Here is a 26120-nt window from a genome sequence, read left to right as displayed (position 1 = left end):
AGATGCAAAGACCTCCTTCATCCTCCTGGCAGATGATATCTAGCAGCCACTTCTGGTTTAATTAGGCAGACAGTGATTGTGTTTAGATTTTTCCTCTGTTGCAAGTAAGTATGCATATCCAGTTTATAAAGAAGAGTTCAAAGCAATGAAATATTTGATCTTGAGCTAAGCTACATCATTCACTCAGCCAAAAAATTGTATCTTTTGCTTGTCGATTTGCTGTGAATACAGAATAAGAAAAAAACGTGCTCAGCTTGGCTTAATCCAAACTCTCATTTTTATTCTGGTTTCAGAACTACCAGCAAACAAATCAACATGAACCTCAGCACCCACACAGCTCAGCCATTTCAGCTAACCAATTTTTCTTTCTCAGAAAGTTAAAAGCACTCCTGGCTACGCCTTTGGGGTTGGATCCAATTACATGGATTGGATTCTTTTTGCCTTTGGCAAGAAGAAATTACAGATTTTGGGCTACTTCCTGATTGCTCTGTTCCATCACTCTGAATTATAATCAAGCTACATATGGTTGAGACCATACCAATAATTCTGGTGCCAGGATTTTTGACTGACAGCATGAGACAAAAGCCCTGCACAACTTGGAGCACAGGGTCCTGGGGCCTAGTTGTGCCCTCTGAGTGATGACCAATTCTTTGGGTATTGTAGACCTGAAGGTCATTATTTTTATTCTGTAAATTCCAGCTCTCAGCCCTTCTCCAAAACCTTCACCTTTCCATCCCCTCCCTCTCCTTCTGCTAGCTGTGCACCACAGGAAGATTTAGCAGAAGGAGTGCAGTGAAAGATTTAAGCCGGGTTCTTCTGCTATGAAGAGGAAGTTCTTCTGTGGTGATCTCCAAAATCTGGGCTCCAGTCTCGTACTGAGAACAGGCAGGGGGAGCAGCACCTGGTGTGTCCTCTCTCCTTGTCTCTCCGGTGATAGGTGGTGCTGCTGCTCTTCCTACAGACCACCAGCACACTTGCAAGGCTCTGCCTTTCCTCTGTCTCACTCGTGGTGTCCCAAGCATGCATCATATCATCCCAGACTCTGGCTTTGGGCAGCTGAGGAGCACAGTGAAACCTGACTCTCCCAAGAGCATTTCAGCACCTCAGTGGGTGCAGCAGTTAATGGTTCTCTGGAATCCAGGAATGCTGCCTACCACAAAGCTCTGTTCCCACAGCACTGTGTGTGTGGCTCCCAGACCAGGACTCTCTCCTGCTCTCACTCTGTGCTGGTTCCCAACTGGTTTGGCCCTGGAGCTTTCAGAGCAGCTCTGTCTCCAAGGGCTCTCCCAGGCTGTGGTGCAGAGCTCCCAGGGCACCCAAGATCAGGACTGAGTGCTGTTCCTCAGGGTGCCTCCACTGAAGGCAGTGGCCAATTGTTGGGTCAGCACTCCCCCTGTAACAGCCCTGCTCACAGTGACTCATGGTGAAATGATTTCCCTGAAGCTGTAGTGACCTATGCCTGCAAAGTCTCATCCCTTCTTTGCCTCCTACAAACCTGCATTTTGTAAGAAAAGCTGTTTGTACATCTCTGGTCATTTCTGCTTCCAGGTGGCATTTCCTTTTTGACATCCTGCCTTGATGGCTCCCAAATCCCTAGTTCCTCACAGACAGACACTGAAGGACCACAGATGCTCACAAGCCATCATGGGCTGCCCTGCTCCAACAGCAATCAGACCCAGGGATGTGCACTTTCTTCCTCCCCACCTTTGCCCCTTTCAAATATCTCTTTGTGCTCCTCTTTGTGCTTCTGCCTGCACAGCAGCTTTCCTGCATCTCCATCAGCTGTGGAGGAAAGCACCTTTAGAAACAAAAAGAAAGGGTTAGTTACCACTGCTAGACACATGAACCCCCCAATTTCTTGCCATGAGAATCTGTGAACTGTGCTGGCACAATGCATTGAGGATGCACTGCACAACCTGGTATTGAGGAGGACTCTCAGTGATGCTGCTGCACCTGAAGAGAAACCACCAAAATCACAAACGAGCCTGCTGCAGTTCACCTGCCCCACCACAGGCCCCTCTCTGTTGCTATTTGAAGAACTTTCTTCAAAAGTCAGCAGGGTACCACTGAGCTGCAAATATAAAAATCAAATCAGGCACAGTCATCATTTATGGCAATTTATGGCAAATGTAGTGCCATAGGAAAGTGGCATAATTAAAACTAGTTTATTATGAGTTAATTAGTGTATTGGTAAATTCTTTGATGGTTTTGGGCAAGAGAAGAGGCCAACTAAAAGAAAGGGAGAAGTATGTCCTGGTCTGTAGCGTGGTTGCAACCCCTGTCATTGTTGGATCGTGATTTTGCTCCTCTACTTAGATTTTCTTTGTTCTGCTGAAAAATTCAAGTAAACCAAATGAGTCCAGGTTTCCTCATGGACACAAAGTGCCATGGTGTTCCCAGACTGAAGGAAGAATGTGCTCAGTTTGGTTCAGGGAGAAAGGCAAATGCAGAGGAAATTATTACTTCCCTGATGTCACTGAATCTCACTTTGATAACATTATGGAAAAAAAAAAAAAAACACCCTATTTTGGAAGTGTCAGAAGGAAACAAACTGCCTGGAAGCAAGAAGATTTGATTTGATGATCCAGAAATCCCTTCCCCCGTCCATTCTGCATAAATGAAGTTTTTTTTCTTAAAAAGATCCCAATAAATCTGTTTGGATTTCCCCCTATTTCACAAATAAATTTGGTCCCTAAAAAATGAATTTCAGCAGGAATTCACCATCCATCCAAACCAGCTGGTATCTCCAATCAGTAGCAGTGATGGCTGATGAATTTGCACTGTAGGAGCAGAAATACCTTTGGCTGCAAGCCAACCCCTCCTTAAAGTTATGTCCCTGTACAAGCAGGATGGAAAGGCCTAAAAGTGTTACTTGGTAAAGGCATAATGATGGTGATTAAGAGACTTCTATTCACAAGAAAGTAAAGGTGAAAAACACTCTGGAGAATCAGCGTGATCATAATTTGGGGCTATTTCTTTCTGCTGATTATGTATGAATCGTCTCCCAGTGCCTATTACATTATGGAAGAAACTGTTTTCTCTAAGACACAAAACCTCCCTGAACTCCAGATAACTCAGGAATGAACAGGGGACCAGATATTTAGATGGAGAGAAAAATCTTCTGTGAGTACCACTAGGATATACTAAACACCAAGTGAGTCTGGAACACCAATAAAATTTTGTTGAATAGCAGAAAACAGGGCTGGGGAAAACCCCTAAGATGGGATCAAGTGAGTTAACGTATGCTTTGAATCTTGAACATTCTCCTTCAGCAAAGATTTGGCATGCCTGCTTTGGGGACTATGAATAACAAATGATAAGCAAGCAGTGAGAGGCAGAACCCATAACCCAGAGAGGTGGAGGCAACAAAAATGCACCAGGGCTTTCCATCCTCGTGTCTCTGTCCCTGTAGAGGCAAAGGGAAGCAGTGATCTAAACGGAGCATGTGATTTCCCAGCAGCGTTTTGAGCCGTGGATGTTGAAGCATCTAGAAAGAAGTGGTGACAGAGAAGCTTTTAGGCAAATGACTTGGCTAGCAGGGCTGTTGGGGATGGAAAGAGGAGTGGATGAGCACGGCTTACCCCTGTCACGCAGGATTGTTAGGAGAGCGGGGAACACCCCTCGATGCCGTGGGACGCAGCGCAGCGCGCTCGGCATTACGCTATAAAAATAAAACACAAACATTTAAAGTTCTCCAGAGCTGCTGGAGCTTCTCCATGGTCCTGGGGAGCTGTGCCGGGGTGCTGGCAGTGCCCTGGTGGCTGGGGGAGCAGTGCCGGAGTCCCTCGGCAGCCGGGCTGGGGCGAGAGGAGCGGTGCCCGCCAGGGTTCGCTGAGCCCGGGTGTGCGGGGAACAGAGGAGAATGGAAGGGAAAAAGGCCTGGAGAGGAGGAGGAGAGGGAGCAGAGGGGGGTCGGAGAGGGGAGGGCTTTGCCATACTCACCCGGGGCGGGGGTTACACACCGAGGGATGGGAGGCTGCTCCTGCTGCGCTGCAGAAGGAAAGTTGGCCGCGCTGCCGCGCAGGGCTCCTTCTCCTCCTGCCTCTCTCCCTCCGCCTGCCTCTCTCTCTCTCTCTCTCTCTCCCTCCCTCCTCCTTTTCCTCCTCCTCCTCCCGAGCCCACAGTGCCGCCGAGGCGGTGCAGGCGGCGCAGCCCCTTCTCCGCCGGCGCTGAGCATCCCCCGGGCCCGGTCCCCGCCGCCGCCCCCGCCGCGGGGATGCTGCCGGGCGGAGCGCCCGGGCGCTGAGCCGCCCCTCCGGGAGCACCGCGCCGCGGGTCACCTTGCAGGGAGGTGAGTGACCCCCCAGCCCAGCCTGTCCCATCCCCTCCGGGCAGCCATGCGCCAAACGCCCGCTCCGCCGCATCCCCGGAGCATCCATCCCCCGGAGCATCCTCCGGAGCGCGGAGCGGAGGCGGGGGCACCGCGGCTCCCGCAGCCGCCGCGGCCGAGGGACTCCGGGGGAGCGCAGGGAAGCGCGGGGGCTGAGCGGGGCCGCCCGCAGAGGTGCTTCCCCGATGCCCTGCGGAAAGCCCAAATTACCATGCCCGGTCTTGCCCGGCGGGGTCTGGAATGAGAAGAGGCTTTTCCAGTGCGCGGCGAGATTGGGAACATTGGAAGGGAAAGTGCGCGCGGGGTTCTCCTTTTCCCTTCCCTCCTCTTCCCCGAGAGGAATCCCACCTAGCGCACTGTGGCAGCTTTTCCTCCCGGCTCCCGTCCGCCCTGCCAGCCCAGGGAAGGGGGAGAGGGGTTGTGCAGGGGTCTGCGGGGGCAGAGCCCCAGCCGGGGGCAGGCAGAGCTCCGGAGGTGCTGAGCTCCTGGCGGCCGCAGCTGCCCGCTCCCCTCGCTATCCTGCTCCGGAGAGGCGCCGGACTGAATTTCTTTGCCTTCCCATGGTCTAGTTTGAGAGCAGTGAGAGCTAAGTTGGGGAAAGGGATGGTTGAAGCAAGGAGGCAGCAGTGGTCCCCGCTATCGGTGGCAGTGGGGTGACATTGGGGGAGTCCCCCGTGCCTGCCACGTCCTTCTGGGTGGGGTACCCGGGTACCACTAAAGCATCCCGCAGGGGGTCAGTTCTTCCGTGGGAAGAGGCTGGCAGCGCACTGAGACCTTTCTGGAACTGACACTCCAGGAGTAGGAGCCTTCCTGGAGCAGGATGGGTAGCACTCCCCAGCCAGGAGCGTGCTGCAGGGGGAGAGGTGCAAGGGTCTGTGTGGGACTGGCTGTGGTGGTGGGGCATAAACGCCCCCCAGCCTGGGCAGAACAGGGAGCAGGAGTGGCAGGAGTTGCTCCAGAGAGCAATCTGTTGAACTGTGCCTTTAAAATCACCGGAGGGAAGCTGTAGCCTCTGATAGAATAAAAAAAAAAAAAAATCATCTAAACTTTGCAGATAGATTAAATATTCAAATTACAGTTAATTAGATATTAATCTGGTGTAAACAGAGCATTAGCAACAATTAAAAGATGCTTTGATGGTCTTAAACTCAAGATGATGCATTAACTGGCAGATTGAGGGGGATATTTGTGTATCCTAAAAAGCAGTCAGAACAGAGAATACACTTTCCTACATTCATGTATTTAAATGACTTAGTTTTAATTATAGTTAATTAACTGTCATCTTTAAAGTAGCTGCAAGTTGATGGTCTGTATTAATTTCAAATTACCTTGCTCCTAAGACAAAGACTGATTTTACTGGGCAAGGTGACATTTTATTGGCAGTTTTGGTAACTAGAGATCGTGCCAGGGTAGGATAAACTCATTTGTAGGAATTAAATGAAGTCTCCTCTCATTAGCTGGGCAGGCAGATGTCTCACACCACTGGTGCCACACACTCTGGAATAAATCTCACACACAGAGGAGGGCTCTTCCTTATACAAATGCAGATGTAATGCAGTACTGGTGTACACAGGCACCACCACAACACATTTAACTTGAGGAAGGATGCTCTCAGGGTTTAAAATGCTTTTTCTTCTGAGGACAGTATTAGAGAAAATGTGCAATGTGTTTGGATAAGGTTTTTTATCTTTTTTTCTCTCTACAGCAAATTCATATCTGCAGACACCTTTAAAATGCTTCTAGTAGAGTTATTTAATACTGTCCATGTGGCTGTTAAGATTGCAGATTACATATGTGGTTATTAAGAGCCCAAATTTTGTCATCTTCACTTTGGAGACTCAAATTTTTACAGGTTATGGTTTGTACAGTTCAATTGTGGGAAAAAAAAAGGAAAAATAACTGCAGAGGTGCGCACAGGAGAAAAATACTCAGCGTGTTCATTGGCTTTGCTTTGACAAACATGAAGAGTGGCTGTGTGTAAGTGTCTGAATACACATCCTCCAGATATCATGTCAGTTGTTTCTGAGTGCCCTTTCTCTGGCAAAAAAAAAGCTGGAAACTACTTTGAATAATAGGGTCACAGCAAAATGTTCCTCTTCAGATGTAGATGCCTGTGACCCTGAGGATTCACGTGGGGCTGCTCTAACCTGTAGCACCTGAGAATCAAAAGATTTTGTAATTTCAATTTTGGTGCTGTAAAATCACAAGAGTGACAAACTGGTTGTTTTCACTGCACAAGCAAAGACTGCATTTTGAAACAGTGGTGCAGTGCATGAGTGGTGTGAGTCCATGCATGCCTTTAGCAGTGCCAGTTTTATACCTGGCATCCCTATGGATGTGTATGTGCATGTGTGTCCCTATAAAACCTGAATTTGCAAAGTCCCCTCATTTATCAATAACTCTCCAAATCTGTGCTGCATTTCTGTCCTTATGCTTTGAGGCTTGACAGAGGCACGAGAAGAATGAACTGACTGTTCACACCAAGTTGGCATAATTCTGGCTGAATTTTGATGGGGTTTGTGTGCTTTGATTGACTGCTCAGACACCTTAAAAATCCCCAGGCAGAACAAAGAACTCTAAAATGGTATTTGCTAAAGGACAGAATCATAAAATGGTTTGGGTTGCAAGGGATACTAAGGTTAAGTAGTTCCAAACCCCCTGCCATGGACAGGGATGCATTCCACTAGCTCAGGCTGCTCAGGACCCATCCAACCAGAAAACTTCCAGGGATGGGACATAATCAAACAGTTCAGCTTCTAGAGAAAGGACCTAGGAAAGGCATCCAGCCTGGTGGCAGGTGCTGCAGGGCAGCTGTGCTCAGTGTGCTGCTTCAGGACATCTCCCACAGCAGCTGCCCCCCACATGCAATGACTTATCCAGTCCTCTCCCAGTGGGTGATGTCCCCATGTCACCCACCCAGCTTCCAGCTCCTATCCCTGTGCTCTTTGCAGGAAAACAATCTCCTCTCTTCCTCAACATGTGAGCTGCATGTGGTTCACAAAATCATGGAGGCAAGGTTGTGATGTGGATATGCTGCCAGCCCAAAGTCTGTGCCTCCCATACACAAGTCCCTGAGGTCCTATATCCCTTCTCCTCCCAGAGAACAAAGAGGACAGGGCTTTTCTTCATGTTCAGACAATGCCCTGACTCCAATAGGCATCAGCATGACTCATTTCCATTTTTGTTTCTGCAGGGAGGGGTGAGTGTAGGGTTAATAAAGGTCTGTAAAGGTCAAACTATGCCCCACTGATGCTGCTGCTTCATTTTCCCCTGCCTGCCCTGTGTGCCTGCAGCTACCACTCTTGCCATGGCTAAATCACTTACTCTGTAAGGCTTTTGTCCCATGGTATAGTCCTGGCTCTGCAATTTTTCTGTCTTATGGAGCACAGCTGATTTTATGGCCCCAGAAGCATCTGTTTACTCTAATCATCCTTGCCCAGATGAACTGACTCCAGTAATTTTGCAGTGTTTTTCTAGCAAAGTGACTTACAGCCCTGGAGTGCTTTGCTTGGGGCAGGAAGGACAGAAACTTCCATTTTGCACTGAATCTGCACCAGCACACTGTCTTCCTGTTGTGTCAGCTCTTTATTTCCCATCTGTGCTTCAGGAATACCTCAAGCCCAGCCTGGAGCACAGCACTGGGGGTTTTACATGCAGAGAGAGTGTGAGGCAGTGTCCTGCCCTGCTTTGCTCCCTGCCTGCAGGGTGGGAAAGCAAGCAGAGGCAGAGGAGCAGGGTGTGTGCAAGAACTGGGCTCTGGGGGCTTGGCTGCCCATCAGGAATGAGGCTGGAGAGAGTTGGCAGGGCCAGTCCTGCATCCACATTTGGGTGCTCCTGTCTGTGTCACAAGTTAAACAGGGACTTTAGGTCCAAGGAGAGGCACAGGATTCAGCCAGCAGGCAAAGAAAGAGGGCCAGGGGATGCTGTGATGTTGGTATTCATGGGAGAGACTTCCATCTTCTCTTTTGGAAGCTCTTAGAGTAAGAATTGCTCCTCATGGCTCAATCTCCCCAGTTTGAAATGGGGGGTTGGAATAGGATGCTCCTGCTCTGCAGTATTGGGGATCCTCTTGAAAACACAGCAGGAAAAACACAGCCAGACTTTCTGACTACTTTCACTATGCAGAGTAATTGCCAGAAGTGGTGCAGGTGTCAAGGTGTTTTTACACCAGTGCCTGCCACCCAGGGTTATTAACACCAGAGCAAGATGCTCTTAGTCAGGCCAGGTATTTATTATCTGGAAAGTGCTGTGAATGAAAAAAGTTGTGAGTTCAGACTGAACCCCACTAAGAATTAAGGCTGAAAAATTTGAGTTGTGAAGGAGAATTGCTGCAGAAGTCTGAATGTGTCTTTTTTTTTTTTTAATTGGAGGCAACTTGAGGCATAGTGAATTAAGGGCCAGCTTGTTCAATTAAAAATAAATAAATGAAACATTGCATTTCATTTTAGCTCAGGCAAAATACTTCCATCTGCTCAAAAGGAAATACTTTGTTGCAGGAATAACATTATTATATATTAGGTCAACACAAGGTAATTCCTCCATTCTTCCCCACTCCATTCTTTAGTTCAGATACTGAATTAAGCAATCAATTATTCAGGCAGATATGCAGATGGTAATTGTTTTAACATATATCTCTGCACAGGCAATCAAGAGACCTGGATTTTATTTCCAGCTCTGTCTTGACATGACCTTGGGCAGTTCACCATTCTCCAAGTTCCTGGTTTTTAGGAGGACAGATCACATCTCACAGCAGATTTGCTGCATATTGGTAATACTAAAATAGCATGGAGGTCTTTTTAATTCCACTGTTAGCAATGAAACATTTAGCTATCACTAATGCATGCATTCCTAATTTTCCCAGTGTGAGTAAGTTGCACTGCCTTACGAAACTCCCTGTAGTTTACTTAATAGAGTAAAAGGAATTCCAGCTGCTGAAATACAGCATTCCCTTGAAACAAAACCTACTTTAATAAGCCCGGCTAAATCAAAGAAGGAAAATACAAGTGGGAAAGGGGTTTTTTCCTTCATTTTGTTAAATATTTCACTTTGTAATCAGCACTCCAGATCCATACATTGCCTGTGATTTCTCTCATGCATAAGGTCTGTATTTGTTGTTGCAGTTTCTAAATGTCTGGGATGCCTCAAACCATTCTGAAGCTTATTGCACTGTGCTTTAGAAACTCCCTCTTACCTGAGAGCTCATTGCCAGGGAATCTGCAACTTATGAGGGGCTTGACTGCTCTTCAAGAGAGCTTTTCTCCCCTCTGCTTTCTCTGCACTGGCAGAGGGGAAACCAGCTTCAAACCCAGGGGCATTTTGTTGAATCTGATAATCCTGGGGCTGAATCACCTTCTGCTGGTGGCACAAAGGGTCACTATTACCACTTCTTGCCATGCTGGTGATTGAGCATCACTGAGGGATTTGGGAGCAGTACTTTTGGGGAGCGTGGGAGACAGGTGGGAACCTGTAAGGATCAGAGGGATTCAAATCATGGGATGATCAAGTTGAAGGAATCTCAGGAGGTCTGCAGCTCTATTTCCTGCTCAGAGAGGTCACCTGGGATCACACCACAAGCCTCAGAGCTTCATTCAGTTGGGTCTTCAAAACCTGCAAGGATGGAGAATGCAAATCCTCATCGGGCAGCTTTTTCCCAATGTGCTTGACTGTCTTCATGGGGAAAAGGTTTCTGCTGACATCCAGCAGCCCCATGCAGAAGCACACGAGTTTTTGATGCTTTCTTCCTGGCTGATGACCTGCCAGATCTGCAGGGAATGGCAGAGGGTACAGCCTCAGGCTTTGACAGCAGATGGGGACTCTGCCTTCAGCCTCACTTGCCTTCACCTTCCAGTTTTCTTGCCAACAAACCAGTCTGCTGGGCTGGTGGTGCTTGGTCTGTGTGGATGAATGTCCTTCTGGTCTGCTCTGAGGAGGTGGCTGGGGCTGCTCAGCCACAGCCCAATGTTTCAACTCTATGGCTTGCTCAGAATTCAGGGGTTTGCATTCAGAGTTTCCCAACTGCTTATTCACACAGGACACTGGGTGCCTGGCGAGGGTCTCCAGAAGGCTGAAGAGCCCTTAAGCTGTGCAAAGTCCCATGGAGAGAGGAGGAAAGGAGCATCCTGCCAGGTCCCAGGAGAGCAAAGGAGTTTTGGGATGGTGGGCAGTAACAGAGCTGGCTTCTGCTCAAACCTGGGGCACAGCATTTCGCTGTTCTCTCGCTGCCCTCCTTACAGCTGGCATTTCTCTGTCTCACACCCTGTGCTTAATTAGTTTGTCAGGCACTGTCATCATAGCAGGAGGCTGCAGAACACCCAGCAGAGCGTGGCTCTCAGTGCAGCTCCTCACTGTAGCTGGGCTCTGCTGTAACACCAGTGATAGCTTAATAAACCACAGCATTGCAGGCTAGAGATCTTGGCACTGCTTGCAGCTTCTTATTAAAATAAGAAAGGAGGAGGGGGGAATCCAAGAAATTGGAAAGAGCGAAGGGTAAAGTAATTAATGGACTCACTTTTTATAGTAGACTGGGGTAAAAATGTCTAACCCCAAGGTAAACATTAGATTGAATGTTGATATATTGATTATATATATCTATCTGTTAATAACTTGAACTTGGCTTTTCCTTCTGGTTCCAGTCTCAAGTATAAAAATGCAGAATTATTTCTGGTTGGCCTCAGTGCCAGTGAGTGATTTGTGGGACAATTAAAACCATGCAAAAACTGAAGAAACCTGAATCCAACCAATTAAAATTAACTCTGCATCTTGGAGCAGACTGAAAAGCTTTCTTATTTCAAGAGCTCTGATGAATTTCATTTTCCTGTCAACATCATTCTGAAACCTCACTGTGGCCATAGATGATGAGAGCTTTTTTATGCTTTGAATGTTGGCTTCCTGCATAGAAGGCACCCTCCCAGTTTCCTCAGGTGGTCTGTCAGAGGTCACCTGCTCTGGCACTGACATCCAGGGATTCTGGGCTGCAGGGAACCTGGAAACTAGGGCAATCTTAATTTTAGGACAGCCTTGCAAGCCTGGCCCAGGCCATGTCCATGAGAGCCCCTGGTGAAAGTGGAGTGGCTGGATCCATGTGCAAGGGGTTCCTGCAGGCAGGACAAAGGCTCTGAGCCACTGGCACAGGTGCCTTTTGCCCCTAAGTGACCATGTGCCACTCTCTGTCACACTTCCATCTCAACTTGGGGAATACCATTCAGGAGAAATACTAATATAATTCTTTATTTCTCTTTTCCCCCGCTCTTAGTGTATTATCCTGCAAAGGCACGAGTCTCATCAGCCTCTTCCCATTAGGCAATACTCTTTCAGGGCCAAGAACATTGGGTCAGGCTCTGGTAGGGCAGGCGGCCAGCTGCAGATTAAAAAGCACCTGGGGTTAAAGCATTTACCCTGATTGCATGCTGCCATCCACATCTCCCTGCTGACCTTCCCTGAGGCACACTGCCTGCCCTGCTATGTGGGACTCCAGGGAGGATGTCCTGAGCAATGGACTATCCCTGTTATCAGGGGAGCTCTGTGAGGGAAGGATGCTCCCTGTCTTGTCCTCGCCTCATTTTGGATGTTTTTTCCCACTTTTTGTCCGTTACCAAGGGGAAAGTGTCACTCAGAATCTCCAATATTGGTTTACAACACTGGTTGAAATGCACAGAAGGTAAAGACCTGCCATATAGATATTTAGATCCATGGTAGGGCTGAGAAACAAAGCAGCTCCAAGGCATGCAATAAAACTGCCCTAAAATGGCATTTTCCTGGGTGCTGCTTAAGGCAGACTTTGCCGAAATGATGTGACCACAGGTAGGTGCAAGGCATGACCCAAGTTTTCCAGCCATTGATGCAGTGACAAAGTGTTGACCTCTTCATACATCTCTCTAGGAGGGCATTTATTTGTTTGGTTGGTGAGTCTTCTCCAATTTCTGCTACATCTGTGGCATATTCCTCCTGACCACTTCACTTTGCTTGTCAGGTGGCAGGAATAAGAGGGTTTGCAAGAGGGTTTGCAGTTTTTTGGGTGAAGGATTGATGGTTGATGTTACACATCAGGGAGTGTAGCATCAACCATCATGTTGGGAGAAACTGAGCGAAGTCTGAGAATTTACTCTTTAGTGGATGAGTGTTTCTCACCTTCTGCCCATGGGGATGTACTTTCATGCAGTTTCTTTGGGAGGAGGAAGTGGAAGGTTTGTGCTCAAGCAGCTGGAGGCCCAGCAGGATGCTCCTGCTACCTGGATTGCACATGGAACTTCCATGGGATCCCACCATGGTGGATTTTCTCTTCTGTAGCTTTCCTGCTGGTTCACTTAAGAGAAGCACTGAACTACTTGACAACACAATAAAAATGGGGCCTCTGCATGTTAAACTAAGTGCTGTGAATGTAAACATGTCAGGACTCTGGGTCAAGCTCTCGTGTGTGTTAAACAAGTTTCTTGCTTAATTGGTAGCGTTAAAACAGCTCTTAGCAGTGGTTTAAATACCTCTTGCATCCAAAAGAGAGACTGAAGGTGTTTGGAGTCTGGAGTTAAGAGGAAATAATACTGGGCTTTTGCTGGACATTGCTCTGTTAGAGGTTGTCTGACATAAAAGGGAAATAGAAAGCATTGAGTAAAAAAATTACATATGTTTATGTGTTTGTGTATTTCATTCTTGGTTTCCTCCAGACAGCACAATGGGGACAGGTAATCCTGCATTAATAACTTGGTCTTAGAGGATCTAATACGAAGAACTTTGAAGGCAGTAGCACATCTGTAATTTTTATGCTCATGCCCGGAAACAAACCCATGAATTTACAGTTCCTGTGGCCAATACATAAGTATTTAAAAAGGCATTTGCCTTTGGCTACACCTGAGAAAAACAAACAGCCTGGTGAGAAATTGTTTGGGCTGAAAATAATTGGTTTTCAAAGGATAGTAAAGCACTTGCCAAGGGCAAGGGGTGGCTGCAGACACTGACAGGTGAACACAGCACCTGCCCATCTTTTGCAGTTGCAGATTTCTGAGAACTGAAAATGGTTCTTTTAGGAGATTTTTGTTGTTGTTGTTTTGATCTTTTTTGGGTTTTTTCCCCATCTCTTATACAAAGTGTTTAGAGGAAAGGGATGTTGTTTCCAGGATGACAGCTGTGTCCCTGTGGGAGGCTGGAACAGGCACCAAAGCCATGCTTTGATGGGGTCCATCACTACCAAGACATTTCACCTCGTCTGCTTCCCTGCATCCTATGGATGTGGTGAATTTGCCTCCCTGAGTGGGGCAATATTTGGGGAACTGAATGGCTATATTTGGAGAACTAAATCAGGGTGTGCACGTATATGGGGCTCTATTTTCTCTTGAGACTGTATAGAAGACAAGCTGACTTGAGTCCTTCAATTCATTGCCTTTGACCTCACTGTTGCCATCTTATTTCAGGGGTTCCATACTGCTGTCTCTTTATCACAAAAGTTTCATATCTTCTTGGTGTATTTCTTGTGGGCACCTCCTCAGAGCTCTGACTCTTTCTTCTTCACAAAGCAGCCAAATGACTCCAGTGCCCTTCTCACTCAGCCACCCCACTCTTTTATAGCACTTTTCTTCTCCTTTCTTGCAGCTCTGGCTTGGTAAAGTCAGGCCTGTTCCTAATCTTTGATAATTGGCCCAGCTGCAACTCCTTAGAGGCAAGATTACTTTCTACACTATCTTTATTTTCTTATATTCTGTCCCCCTAAACCTCACCTTTGTTTCTGTTCCCTTTCTTCATCAGGAAAATGGGAGCCACTCACCCGGCGTGAGCTCTAAGGCACAGCAAAAGAAAGGCCTCGGACACCTCCCAGTATGGATGGCTTGGTTGAGCAGAACAGCGTGCTGATGCACAGTAAGATCACTGAGGCTGGGAAAAGGAATGGTTTAATCAACACAAGGAACTTAGTGGCCGAGAGCCGGGATGGCCTGGTCTCTGTGTACCCCACCCCTCAGTACCAGAGCCACCGAGCGGGCGGCCTGTCCTCCCCGAGGCGCCCGGAGAACGGCAGAGGCGACCCCGTGCAGCAGCTGCTGGACCCCAGCATGCTGCAGCAGACAGTGGAGTCCCACTACAGGCCCAACATCATCCTCTACTCCGAGAACGTGCTGCGCTCGTGGGGCGAGAGCCTGGGCCCGGAGTGCTGCGAGACCACCTTCATCGAGGAGCGCTCGCCCGCCAAGGACAGCCTGGAGTACCCCGACAGCAAATTCATCGACCTCTCTGCGGATGACATCAAGATCCACACCCTCTCCTATGAGGTGGAGGAAGAGGAGGATTTCCAGGAACTAGAGGTCAGATGTCACTTGGGATATGTGGGGAAGGTTGGGAAGAGGAGGGTGTGCTTGAAATTAGGTGTACAACCCCCTAGAGCTAGACAGCAGGGGATCAGCTGCTTTTTGGGTCAGCTGTATCACTTTCTCCTCCAACTAGGACAATGAATTTGCTCATCTTTATTTGTTGGGTAAGGTCCCAGATCTGTGGATACTGATGGCAAAATTCCCACTGGCCCTAAAGGAGATCAGCATTTCCCTTCTGCCTCTGAAGGGGCTGGTCAGAAACAGAGGAAGACCCACGTGCTTAAGTGCTGTGTAATGTTGGGGCAGGGTGCATCTGTCTATCTGCATGGAGCCCATCTTACTCAGCAGGCCAACATCATCTCTTGCCTTCACCTGACTTGAGCAGAATGTTTTAAATTATTGGCTCAGACACAACATATTTCCGTCTTGGAATGAATGCAGAAACAGAAGTCTTTGGGTTTCAAGCTGCAGTGGATTCATATCTCTGAAATAAATGATATTTTTCTGATGGAGCTGAACACTTTTAGACTCAAATGCAATGTTTTCTTCAGGAGTCCCATGCCTCATTGATTGCTCACTGTAAAGTAACAGGGAAGACTATGGAAACAACTTTGTTCTTTCTAAAATGATGCAATTTTTTTTTTAAATTTTAACCAGAGGCCCAAGTGTGACAGGAATTTGTGTTTGCAAGTTTTTCAGTTTTCGTGGGAATGGAGGGTGAACAATGCTGGTGATCTGAAAATTTCCTCCACCACTGGTGAGAGACTCCTAACCTAGCAAAGACCCTCTGTCTGTCATAGAGCAAAGCTATGCCTTCAAACATGAATGTCACAGCTGAGATAGGGACACTGGTCATGTTTCTCTGTTGCTGTGATTTTTGGTCAGGACCGAGATCCAACAAGCCCTAAAATTTCTATTTTCACCTCCTGTAATACCAGTGTCTCACCCTGTGATCAGCACAGGGGAAATCCAGCAAGAGATTGACTTCCCTTTTATTCTCTTTTCTCTCTGTATTGATAAGGTGGGAAGAGGGAAGTGTTTTTCACAGTGTGTGCCATTAATGCAGTATTCAATGCCTCCACAGGGAGACAGAAAGCTTCTCTCTGAAGCATGTGAGACTATTAGCTCAAATCACACCCTTCCACAGAATTTCAGAATTGGCTGTGGGAAGTATAATTTCCTTAATCAAAACAAAATTCCTGGTTGCTTTCTTTTTGCCCCAGTTTCTCTCATGCAGTAGTGACACAAGTGACTGCAGCACACATGGTGTTATTGACACATCTGGCCTGATATTCAGGGAGCAAAAAAAAAAAAAATCTCACTCTCATCAATTCAAGTCAAGAAGACATTCTTGAGTCAACTTCTGGAGAATGAGATAAAAAAAGGCTGGGAAAATGAGCAGCATAAGGAAAAAACCTCTTCAAAGTGGTACTAGAGGAACTTGATCAGCTTTTCGCAGAGAGCATTTGTGTCTTAGAAACCAGCTGCAGAACTTCATCCTCCCCTGATCTTAAGAGGAGAAATGAGACAGTAAATTTTGGTAACATGCTCTGACACTCTGTGCATCCTTTTCCCTGGCTCCTTCTTCCTTCTGACCTGTTTCTCTGGAAACAGACCCCCTGAGACGAAACGTGGCAGCTCTTGAATGGATGTAGAGTATGTGGAATCACAGATTCCCTGTCTCATTTGGCCCTTTGGGGTGACACTGTGCTAACAAATACAGATGTATGCACAACCATCATGACCTGTGTGTACAAAGTGCTCAGAGTAAGACATTCACAAAGTACACACCACCCCATGGGCTGTCCTCTCCATCAAAATTTCTCCTCCGCTAGGAACAGGGGATGAGAAATCCAGGCATGGTTTGGATAAGGACCTGGTTAGTTGGAAACACTTGTTTTGCTAGAAACCTCTGCTTTCAGACCAGGGTCTGTCTCCATTGCTGCACTGAGATTTTCACACTCCTACATGAACTTTCCCCTGATCCCAAAGGACCAGCCTGCTGAGCATCTGTTTGCAGCAGAAGTAGCTCAGCATGGCAAGTAGCTTCCATTCCAGGAAGGTCCAAATTCTGCAGATGCAGCTGGTCATGCAGGAGAGGAGAGAGGAATTTGACAGCACCAGACCAGAAAAAAAGGTGTCTGCTGTGTTGTGCTCCTCTGGTTCACAGAGGCTGGTGGACAGAGGCTGTGTCTGTGTGGCCAGATGCATGAGGGCCTCGGGGGCTTGGCCGGAGCACAGCCTCATTAGAGACCTAAATTCATGTATGGAGACTCTGGGAATGGAAGAGAACTCCTTAAGGACAAACAGTCACTGTGTAAGGTGATGAACCATGCCAGATGGTTAACTACACAAAACCAGCACCTGAAGCACACAGCAAAAGTGTGTCACACTAGGAAGAAGTTTTTTCCCTGCCAGTCACTGACAAGAAGCAAATGCTTTTTTAGGTTGCTAATAGATGGGATGGGAGAGAGCGAGTACCAGGACTGGGAGCAGAAGTTAGGAGGAAGAGGGTGACACAACAGAGATGCAAATTTTCCTTCTCCTCTGTGAGAGTCTAAAGGGTTTGAGTCTGCACTGAGAGTGGCACAGGACATTGCTGTGTATCTTGTCATGTTGATTGTCAAGCCACAGATGATCAAGGCATGGAAGCTGCAGAGTGTCAGAGCAGACCAAGGCTCATGCCTGCTTTGGCACTTCTTTCTGGGAGAAAGCTCTATAAACTAGGCCCTTTTTGGAAACGTTGGCAAAGAGGACAGCTTTGTGCAGAAGAGCTCTTTCCTCTTGAAAACTGAGGGCTACCTCCTGTTCTCCACCTGTCAGGGGAGTCCCAGCTTGAGCATCTCTGTAAAATGCCTTCTGGAAGGCACACCAGACATGGGGCTGTGAGTCACTGCTCTTTCTCCATGTCTCCCTGGCACTGCCTGCCTTATACCAGTATGCCTACCTAGGGTTTTTGAGGATGGATATTTAATTTCATAGAAATGCCAAAAAATCAATCTCCTCCCTTTCTAGTGTCCCCCCCCCCCCCCACCTCAGTGCAAGACTCTCAGGAGGGACACATGCAGAAAATAATTTTATTGCAGGTCAGACTGCTCTAACATGATTGCCTTTTTGAAAAGAGTTCTTGATAAGCAGAAAGGTTGCTGTTCTCTGGCAGAAAACTTTGCAGTAGAGAAATATTCTGGAAAAAAAGCACAGCCATTTTGATAAATTCGGTTTTGGTTTGAAGAATTGACCAAGCCAAGCTGCAGGGTTTGCTTCTCTGTTAGCCACCAGCCTCCTCAGGATGGGTCTATCCAGCTCAACATGTCTTGGACAAGTTGCTGGGAAGGAGACATTTTCTTGTCTTCCCAAGCCTGGGGACTCTGAAGAACATGGGAGGTGCTACGGAGGAGCAGGAGACATCCTGATCATGGGTTGTACCCTGCAGCAACATTTCACTACTTATTTGTAGGGATTTTTTACTAGCAGTGCTTCTCAGGTCCTGGTGGAGTGTTGTTCAGTCTGCCTAAGAAAATCATAATTGTCTGGAGGGAAAAACATCTCAGAAACAGCTCTCATTAGCATATAGAGCCCTGCTTTGCTCCAGCAATTTCCAGGCATGAAAACAGAAGGCTGCACGTTCTGTCAGGGATTTAAACTTCTCTCTTCCATGCCCATCCCTGAAATCAAATGATTCCCTATTTAGGTATCTCTGTAAAATTTATAAATATCTTATGAGTTCTTTATGCCACAACTAATAGACAGACAACTTGTCAAATGCGGCGGCAGTGAAATATGAAATGAGTTACAAGATGAAATACCCTCCTGTTAGAGTTCATGTGCCATCTTTTATCCAAAAATAGCATTTGTCATATTATACTGCTGCTAGTTTCCCTCCTAGCCACTAGGTAGATTGCTTATTTAGAGAAACCCAAGCTATTCATGGCAGCAAATTAAATTATTCATTTACGTCGCATAAAAGAATACCTTGGAGCTGTCTCTTAAAACCCTCTTACTTTTTCCCAGCACCCAGCATTGTCTGAAACAATCTCTAAAAGCAAAATAAATAGAATGTTCTGGGAGTGAAAGAAGAAAAGAAATGTAGTGCTTTCAAGGTATACATTTCTTCTTTTTTTTCCCACCAGAAGTTGCTGGATTCTGTGGTGAAAACTTATCCTTTGGACCTGAGCATGAAATTGTAGAGATAGAATTTGGATCCTGTTCCATCCAACCACTCTTCTCACCATTCCCAAGCACCTCCTGACATGTTTTTTTCTGCAACATGAAGAGAAGACCCTGAGGAAATTGATGCCCACCAAGCCCCATGAAATCACACATGCTTTCTGTCAATGCTTCCAGCCTGTGGTCCTGCACTGGGCTGTATCCTCAGCCTCCCCTGGCTGTAGGCATCCAGAAGGCATATTTGAACACTCCTTGGGGGTGTGCATGGCAGAGTTCCCTTTCCAGAGAGCTCTGCAACCCAAAGACCATGCAGGCTGGTTTTACTGATGAGTTCACTGGCTGTCACAGCTCTCCTCTGACAGCATTTTTCCTGTTCTGCACCTGGGCAATGGAGGAAAACAGCACCATAAATACCTTGCCCAAGCTCATCTAGGGCTGTGTTGAGAATATGGGAATGTAATTTTCAGTGGTTTTGTCCCATGGCATATGCTCAGAAGAGCACAGGTGTGCTGTCAGAGGTGTGGTGCCCAGGCATGAGCTCCTAAGAGGAGTGGCACTCAGGTATGCACTCACAGCACTGACTCATCCTACCCACAGGACACACTTTATATCTCTGAGCTCCTTCAAAGGCACATTGTTAACAGGTTACAAGAGTGATTACTCTTTGCATTTGACTTATTTTTCTCCTTTGAAGGAGAAGCCACTTAAGTCTGGAGATACTGAGCCCTGCCAAGGGATATTAACCTCCATTAACCAGCTCCAGATGAAGGGAGCACGGCTGGGAAGTCACCTTCAGCAGTGTCCAAGTGCCCTCCTATGAATCTTGTTAATGGTAGCAATTCCCTCTCTCATCATCACTTCCAGGGATGTCTCTGGGATGCAGCCTGGGATGTGAGTGGCAGGAGCCCTGCATGAGCTGCCTGCTGTCATTTGTAGAGGGTGGGTATTTGGCACACGTCTTTGAGGACTGCTGTGTCAGCTGAGAAGCAAAAAGGGGACAATCATGAAGGGTCACAGCACTTGCCCCAGCTTGTTTTAGTGCAGATTGTTCATTTCTGTCTGCAGTGATCCCCTTCCAGTGGCAATGTGCTGGATGGCAGTTCCTGAGGAGCAGCCTGGCTGTGGGGGTCCAGAAAACACCACAAGGGAGGTGATCAAAGTCCAGGGATCAAGGAGGAAGAATAGGCCTGGGCAACTGCATCCAGGGGATTTTGCCCATGGCATTTTGGTGTTGCCAAGTTACATATGAAAAGTTTTCCAAGCAAGGAGAGACCTCTGTGAGCCCATTCTGCAAGGCTGGCTGCCTGACTGACAGGGCAATTTTTACACTGGGAGCTGGGGAAACAAGAAGAGCTGCAGCAGGTCAGGGTTAGGGGATTATGGCTCCTTTAAATGCCTTTAAAACTGAAAGGCAATCAAGTGCAAAACTCAAAGTTGTATAGAGAAAGAAATAAATAGACAGGCAAAATTAAATAAATAGCAGGCTTTAGAGACATCACCTCTTAAGAAGTTATCAGCAAGATAATTGCTCTGGTAAATAATAAATAAAGATAATAAATAATCATCCCCCTGCTGCTCAGGGATGAGTGAGTGTGTGGAGGCAGAGCAGTGATTAGATACAGCCTTTGGCAGAAGAGCCTCCATCCAGCTGCTGCCTTCAGCATCTGCTGCATGGAGGTGAGCTCAGAACACTTGCAGGAGAGCAGAAGGATGCAGAGTGCTGGCAGAACAGGTCATCCTGTTTAACCACATTACTGGAGCAGGCATTGTGTGGAGGGAAACAGACCACATATTAACTTGGAGCAGCGTTGTGTTGGTCTTTGTCAAACCAGAGCACTGGACCATCTGGATTTGAAGGCAGATCCCACAGGGCCCCATAAGGAATTAGTTTTGTATGCAGTGTGTGCATGTTGCTGAATTGGTTGCTTTGAAGGAAAAAAGTAAAAGGGCTGCTTCCTGAATATCCATCAGAGGTTGCTGGCAGCTGTAGTGCAGAGCAGACCCTGTTGTCTGACATCTCCAGTGTGCTTGGCAGGCTGTCTGCAGAGCAATTGTAATGTCTCAGTTGAGGTAAAGCTCATAGCTTTTTGGAGTAGCCAGCCTTGATTTAAGAAAAGGTTTTGGTTTTTTTTTTTTAAATAGAAAATCCATTACAACTGCAGAATAGGGTTCATCACCATCTCTGTTAAAAAAATCTGCACCTTGTGTCTGCTTTCCTCTATTCTTCTTTCAGTCACTTCAGCTTTTCTACAGAATGAAAGAGCTGCCTCTGATCAGAAAATATCTGCTCAGGCACTTACAGGCTGTGATGAAACTGCATCTTAAATGCACCTTACAAATGGAGTTGGATTCCCTTCTTTCTTCCTTCCTGTGTAGATGCTTTTTGTGGCATTCTGCCTTCCAATGCCTGATTCCTCCAACAAACTTGGGAAATGGTGCCAGGGAAGGGAAGGGAAGGGAAGGGAAGGGAAGGGAAGGGAAGGGAAGGGAAGGGAAGGGAAGGGAAGGGAAGGGAAGGGAAGGGAAGGGAAGGGAAGGGAAGGGAAGGGAAGGGAAGGGAAGGGAAGGGAAGGGAAGGGAAGGGAAGGGAAAGGCACCCTAACTGACAAATATAATTCTGACGTCTCAACAAGACTAATATCCAGCTTCTTCAGTGTCAGGGTGAAGCTCTTGCAGATCCAGGAATAAGAGAAGACAGAGAGCTAGGTAGCCAAATTATCAATTATCCCAATGTCAGGGGGGGTTCTGAATGGAGAAGATTTCTTGGTAAGCTCAGGATGAGGTGTCCTGTTGTAAGAGAGAGTGTTGGGAAGGAAGGTTTGCTTGGGGAAAGGAGTGTTTAACTGGAAGAGTTGAGGTACCTTTTGCTGTTGGATTTCTTTCTGGGATTTCTTGAATTTTTTTTCACCCTTCTGGTTCACAGTTGGTCTGCATGGTCAGGACTGTATGATTAGAATTATTCTCTCACCCTTGGTAACTCACTGGTGGGTCAATTTGGCCTTTGGGAAGCAGCATAACTGATAATTTTGTGATTCAGCACAGGGCCAAATTTATCTGAGAAATCTTTTCCCCATTTCATCTTTATGTGAAAGAAAAGGCAATTTGAAATTTCAGAAAGGTAGTCTCCATAGATACTATGCCAGCACACAAAAACCTGAAAATCAAAAACCTGAAAAATCAAAAGCAGTTTTTGATTTTGTATCTCACCTGTTCAGGTGAGTGCACAATTTCAAGGGGTGGCTTCAGCAGTACTGTGGATTTTCTCCCTCTCCCTCTCCTCCTTTATTTTTGAAAGGAAATATTCACCCTGGTTCATGTGACTAGAGAGCCCCTTCCTTTAATGGGCTTCCTTCTCAGCTGCCTGCAGTGATATCTTTACATTTGTCTTTTCTTGCTTTCAAGCTCATGCAACAGTGATGGAGTCTGTGACACAGTGGGTGAGGAAGAGGAGGAGAAATGGTCAAATGATCAGGGAATTGGCTGATGGCAGAGGAAGAGCAATAATGTCATTAACCAGCACATCTATGTTTCTCTCTTTTGCCGCTCCAGAGCGATTACTCGAGTGACACCGAGAGTGAAGACAACTTCCTGATGATGCCACCAAGGGATCATCTTGGCCTCACTGTGTTCTCCATGCTCTGCTGCTTCTGGCCACTGGGAATTGCTGCCTTTTACCTGTCCCATGAGGTAAAGTTAAAACATCTCCTGCCAGACATTCTCCAGGGCAGTGGAAGGCAGTTCAAGGGGTGGCATCTTCCCCACCTGGATGTGTCTCCGTGGTAGTGGTGGCTGCCTTTTGAGATACTTTGCTGAGGGAGGTGTCTGCAAATTATTTTAGCTTTTAGTTGGCAATGGTCAGGTTCCATGCTAGGTTATATATCCAGCTAAGAATCCTCTGTGGACATGGCTTTTGAATAGAAAACACCCTTGATAGTTCAAACACTTGGCTTTCCCATTGGGTAAACAGATCTACTTGTCCCAAGCTGATAAGCTAGAATATCCTTCCAGGAGAATAAAAATAATTTCTGCTCTGCAGATGTGAATTTGCTTTCCAGAAACCATTTCCTTTCCCACAGAAAAAATTTGCTCAGTCAGTTCTTCTTTTCAAATTTTAATATGCAAATATCTTTTTTTTTTACCAAAGAAGTGACTGTGTTTTGGTTTGTTTTCTTCACGAGGCAGTCTTAACATTTCTTAACTCGCAATCACCTCGTGCCCATCATTTGTCTCGACAAGTATGTCTCCACAAGTGTCTGCAGTGTAATTACTGAGTTTCCCAGCAGGGCAGATAATGTGAGGTGACAGAGAAGGAGTCACACTGGCAGCCTCATCAGTGACTACGAGGAAACATTTGATTATATTTCTCTCTAGTGCCTATTGCAAACTACAGTCTCTGCTCCACAGCACCCTTCACATTCACCCTCTCAGCTGTCTTTCTAATCTGCCTGCACTAAACATCTACCAGCCCTGCTGATTTGTCAAACCAGAGAAGGCTCTTCAGATCTGAAGAATCCTACTCTTCAAAATCAAAAAAAAAAAAAAAACCTCAAAAAGAGGTAGAGAACTACTTTTTTTTTTTTTTTTTTTTTACTTCAAATGAACAGTCTGTCTTTGCTCTGGGAAGCCTCTGAGACAATTAGTGTTTGTCCTGTGGAAAAGAACAAGTTCTGACTGTTTGAGTTTTGATTGTTTGTGAGATAGTTTTATCTGAGCAAAGAAAGCACAGCATGATCCAATAAATACAAAACCCCCCAATCAATGTAATTAATACTAAAAAACAATATGGCTGAGAAGCTGAATGTGCTGAGAGCCAGTGTGCAAAGGCCAGGGCATGCAGCTGTGAATGGATCCCAGGAGCCAGCATGACTCTGTAGGAACCTCTGTCTTCCATGGGAGAATACAAAAGGTGGGAAAAGCATGAATACAGGGAAAAATGTTGGTACTATGCTAAAGGATTTTGGCATTTGAAAACCAAAACTTGTGTGGTTTTTGGTTTAGTATAATGATGAAGAACAGCTGAATGTGGCTGCCTAAACTCAGTTTTCAAATCTCTTGTAGAAAGATGGTCCAGCTTGTTCCAGTCCAGCGAAATCACATCTCTCTGTCCTCTCCCCAAGCTCCCAGGGAGCAACTTTCTCTCTCTGCCTTCCCATTCAGCAGGTCCATCACAGCCCTGAGAAAACACATGGAAAAAGTGATTCTTCTGTAAAATCCCACATCCAAGAAACTGGCATTTTCCAGGGGAAAAATGAAACCAACATTAAGCCCAAACCTCCTGTGGCTGAGAACTTGCTGAGATAGTTGGTACAAACCACCAAAACACTGCACCTTGCTAAGCTGATATTGACAGTGATGTCAACTCATACTTGGACACATAAACCATATATGTGATTTCTGTTTATATAGATCATTCAACTTAAACTCCTTCATAAGATTTGAGATCACTTGTTAATTCAAAAGAATAGTCCAGCTTTCCCCCTTCTTTATCAAAAGCCAGAGGTATAGCTAAAGATCAACTCTTGTGACTCATGATCAAACCTCTTTTTTTACAGTTGCTTGAGCTCTTGAAAATTTTGTGTTTTCCAAAGTTTCCTGAGCAGTTGTAGCAACAAGGCCACCTGGGAATAAATCATAACGCGTAGGAAACTCGGAGATGGGGGACGGGTTCTTTGATGCAGTATACAGCACTGGCAGCGAATTTTGTTTTAAAAATCTGGTCATTTGAAGATGCAGCCTCTGTTTGCAGCAGGTGTATCTGCAGTACAGCTCATTCCACAGGCATGGGTGCTCTGTTCATTCCTGCATCACCTGCCGGCACATTTATGACGCGTACGCCCGTGTCATGCTGCAAAACAATGACACAAGGTTGGATGCTGTAAGACAGCAGAGGTGCTTCTTACCAGCAGAATGATTGAATTTTGGGGGGTTTGTGCTCCATGAAAGCCGAGTTTCTCCTGCAGGGGATGTTTCTGCTCTGTGTGGGACTTGCTGTCTCCACCAAGGCTCTTGCTAACGTGCTGCTGACCTGGGGCTTCTTGCAGAGCCTCTGTATTGAGGGGTGCAGCTGTGCAGGGTCTGCCTCTGTGGTGGCAATGAAGATGTGCATCCACAGGTGAGCCAGCAGGGAGGAGCAGTGGATCCAGAAGTGCTCTTTAAGAAAGATCAATGTGGTTTTTTTCCCGTTGGGATATCCACTTTTCCAAGCAGGATGTCACCTGGTGATCTTATCCCAAGCAAAGCTGAGACTTGCTGGTTTTCATCTTCCCTCAGAAAAACACAGAGCTTTGAGGCCATCACTGGGCTGCCCACTTGTTCAGTCATTTCCTTCTGGTTTTGTTTGTGTTTTCCTTCCCACAAGAGTCTTGTCCCCACCTCCTGTAGCTGCCCAGTCCTGTGCTCCTCTCAGCTCCACTCTCAGGATGGGGCCCTGTGTCCTGTCTTCTCTCACATTTGCTTCTCCAGAATGAGGCATGTGAGTTTTTAGGCTTGCCATTGTTTGGATTGTCTCATTAGTCAACCACTGAAGAGATCAATCAAAGGAGTTTTTGTGCATTTTGCAAGAAAACTTTTGGAAAGAGGAAAGTAAATTATGTCTTTCACCAAAACCTCTTCCCCACAAGCAGTGTATGATCAAAAATCCACCTCATTGTGTTTATTTTTTCATAAATCTCCACCCTCTGGAGTCTTGAGGGTTCCTCAGTTTTTATTTCCAAAGATATTTTTAGCATTGTAGATGGTAGGCAAGTGTGAAGCCTCATAAATCAAAGAAAGAACTTAAAAAATATATCTTTTTTGTCTTGTCAAGTTTACCATTGAACTTGTCAGATGATTTCTCAGGGGCTGTCAGGCTTTCTGCTTGGGCTGGGGGGTGGTGGTAACAATCTTGAAAGGTCTTTTTGCATGAATCCTCTTTTTCTCCCTGCTTTTATTTTTAGGAACGAGAGCAATACCATGTCACACATTTCCCTCCCTACTGTAAACAGAGATTCATTATGGGAGAGCTGAGCCTTTGATGCTATGAATGAGCTTCACTTTGTGCCTGCTCCCTTGCAGGCAGGAACAGGAGCGTGCACAACGCCTGCACCCACCTCTGACCTGGACACACACCTGGAAAAACCCCTCTGCACGCTTCTCCACGTGCTTAAGGTTCTCAAATGGCCTTCCCAGCCTCCCTCCCTCCTCCCTGGCAGCAGCTGGGACCTGCCAGGCAGCAGAGTGCCCTGGGAGCACAGGGGAGCAATCCCTGCCTGTCTGCTGCTCTGGCTCCCTGCTGTAATTGCCTCCCTGGCAGGGGCACGCAAGGATGCAAAGCTTTGTAATTATTTGCTCAC

The 26120-nt window shown here is 46.6% G+C and overlaps 1 protein-coding gene and 1 long non-coding RNA gene across 3 annotated transcripts in view; one reads left to right on the top strand and one right to left on the bottom strand.

Moving 5' to 3' along the window:
- Nucleotides 1–259: 259 nt before the first annotated feature.
- On the bottom strand, nt 260–4197 carry LOC136554366 (uncharacterized). Of its 2 annotated transcripts, XR_010783317.1 has the most exons (3): nt 3943–4197; nt 3582–3661; nt 260–3487 (listed from the first exon to the last, which is right to left on the bottom strand). It is a non-coding gene; the product is annotated as an uncharacterized lncRNA (long non-coding RNA). The 2 variants fall into 2 exon arrangements; XR_010783316.1 differs by having other exon boundaries at nt 260–3661.
- Nucleotides 3959–26120, top strand: part of SYNDIG1 (synapse differentiation inducing 1) — a 51788-nt gene continuing 29626 nt past the window's right edge. The window contains exons 1-3 of the mRNA XM_066546245.1: nt 3959–4291; nt 14066–14616; nt 22339–22476. Coding sequence (XP_066402342.1) covers nt 14137–14616; nt 22339–22476 — 618 coding nt within the window. The 5' untranslated portion in view covers nt 3959–4291; nt 14066–14136. The remainder of the gene's footprint in view (nt 4292–14065; nt 14617–22338; nt 22477–26120) is intronic.

Source organism: Molothrus aeneus, chromosome 3 (genome assembly GCF_037042795.1).
Source record: "Molothrus aeneus isolate 106 chromosome 3, BPBGC_Maene_1.0, whole genome shotgun sequence".
NCBI lineage: Eukaryota > Metazoa > Chordata > Aves > Passeriformes > Icteridae > Molothrus > Molothrus aeneus.
The sequence above is the reverse complement of the archived record's forward strand: the minus strand, read 5'-3'. Positions and strand labels throughout refer to the sequence as shown.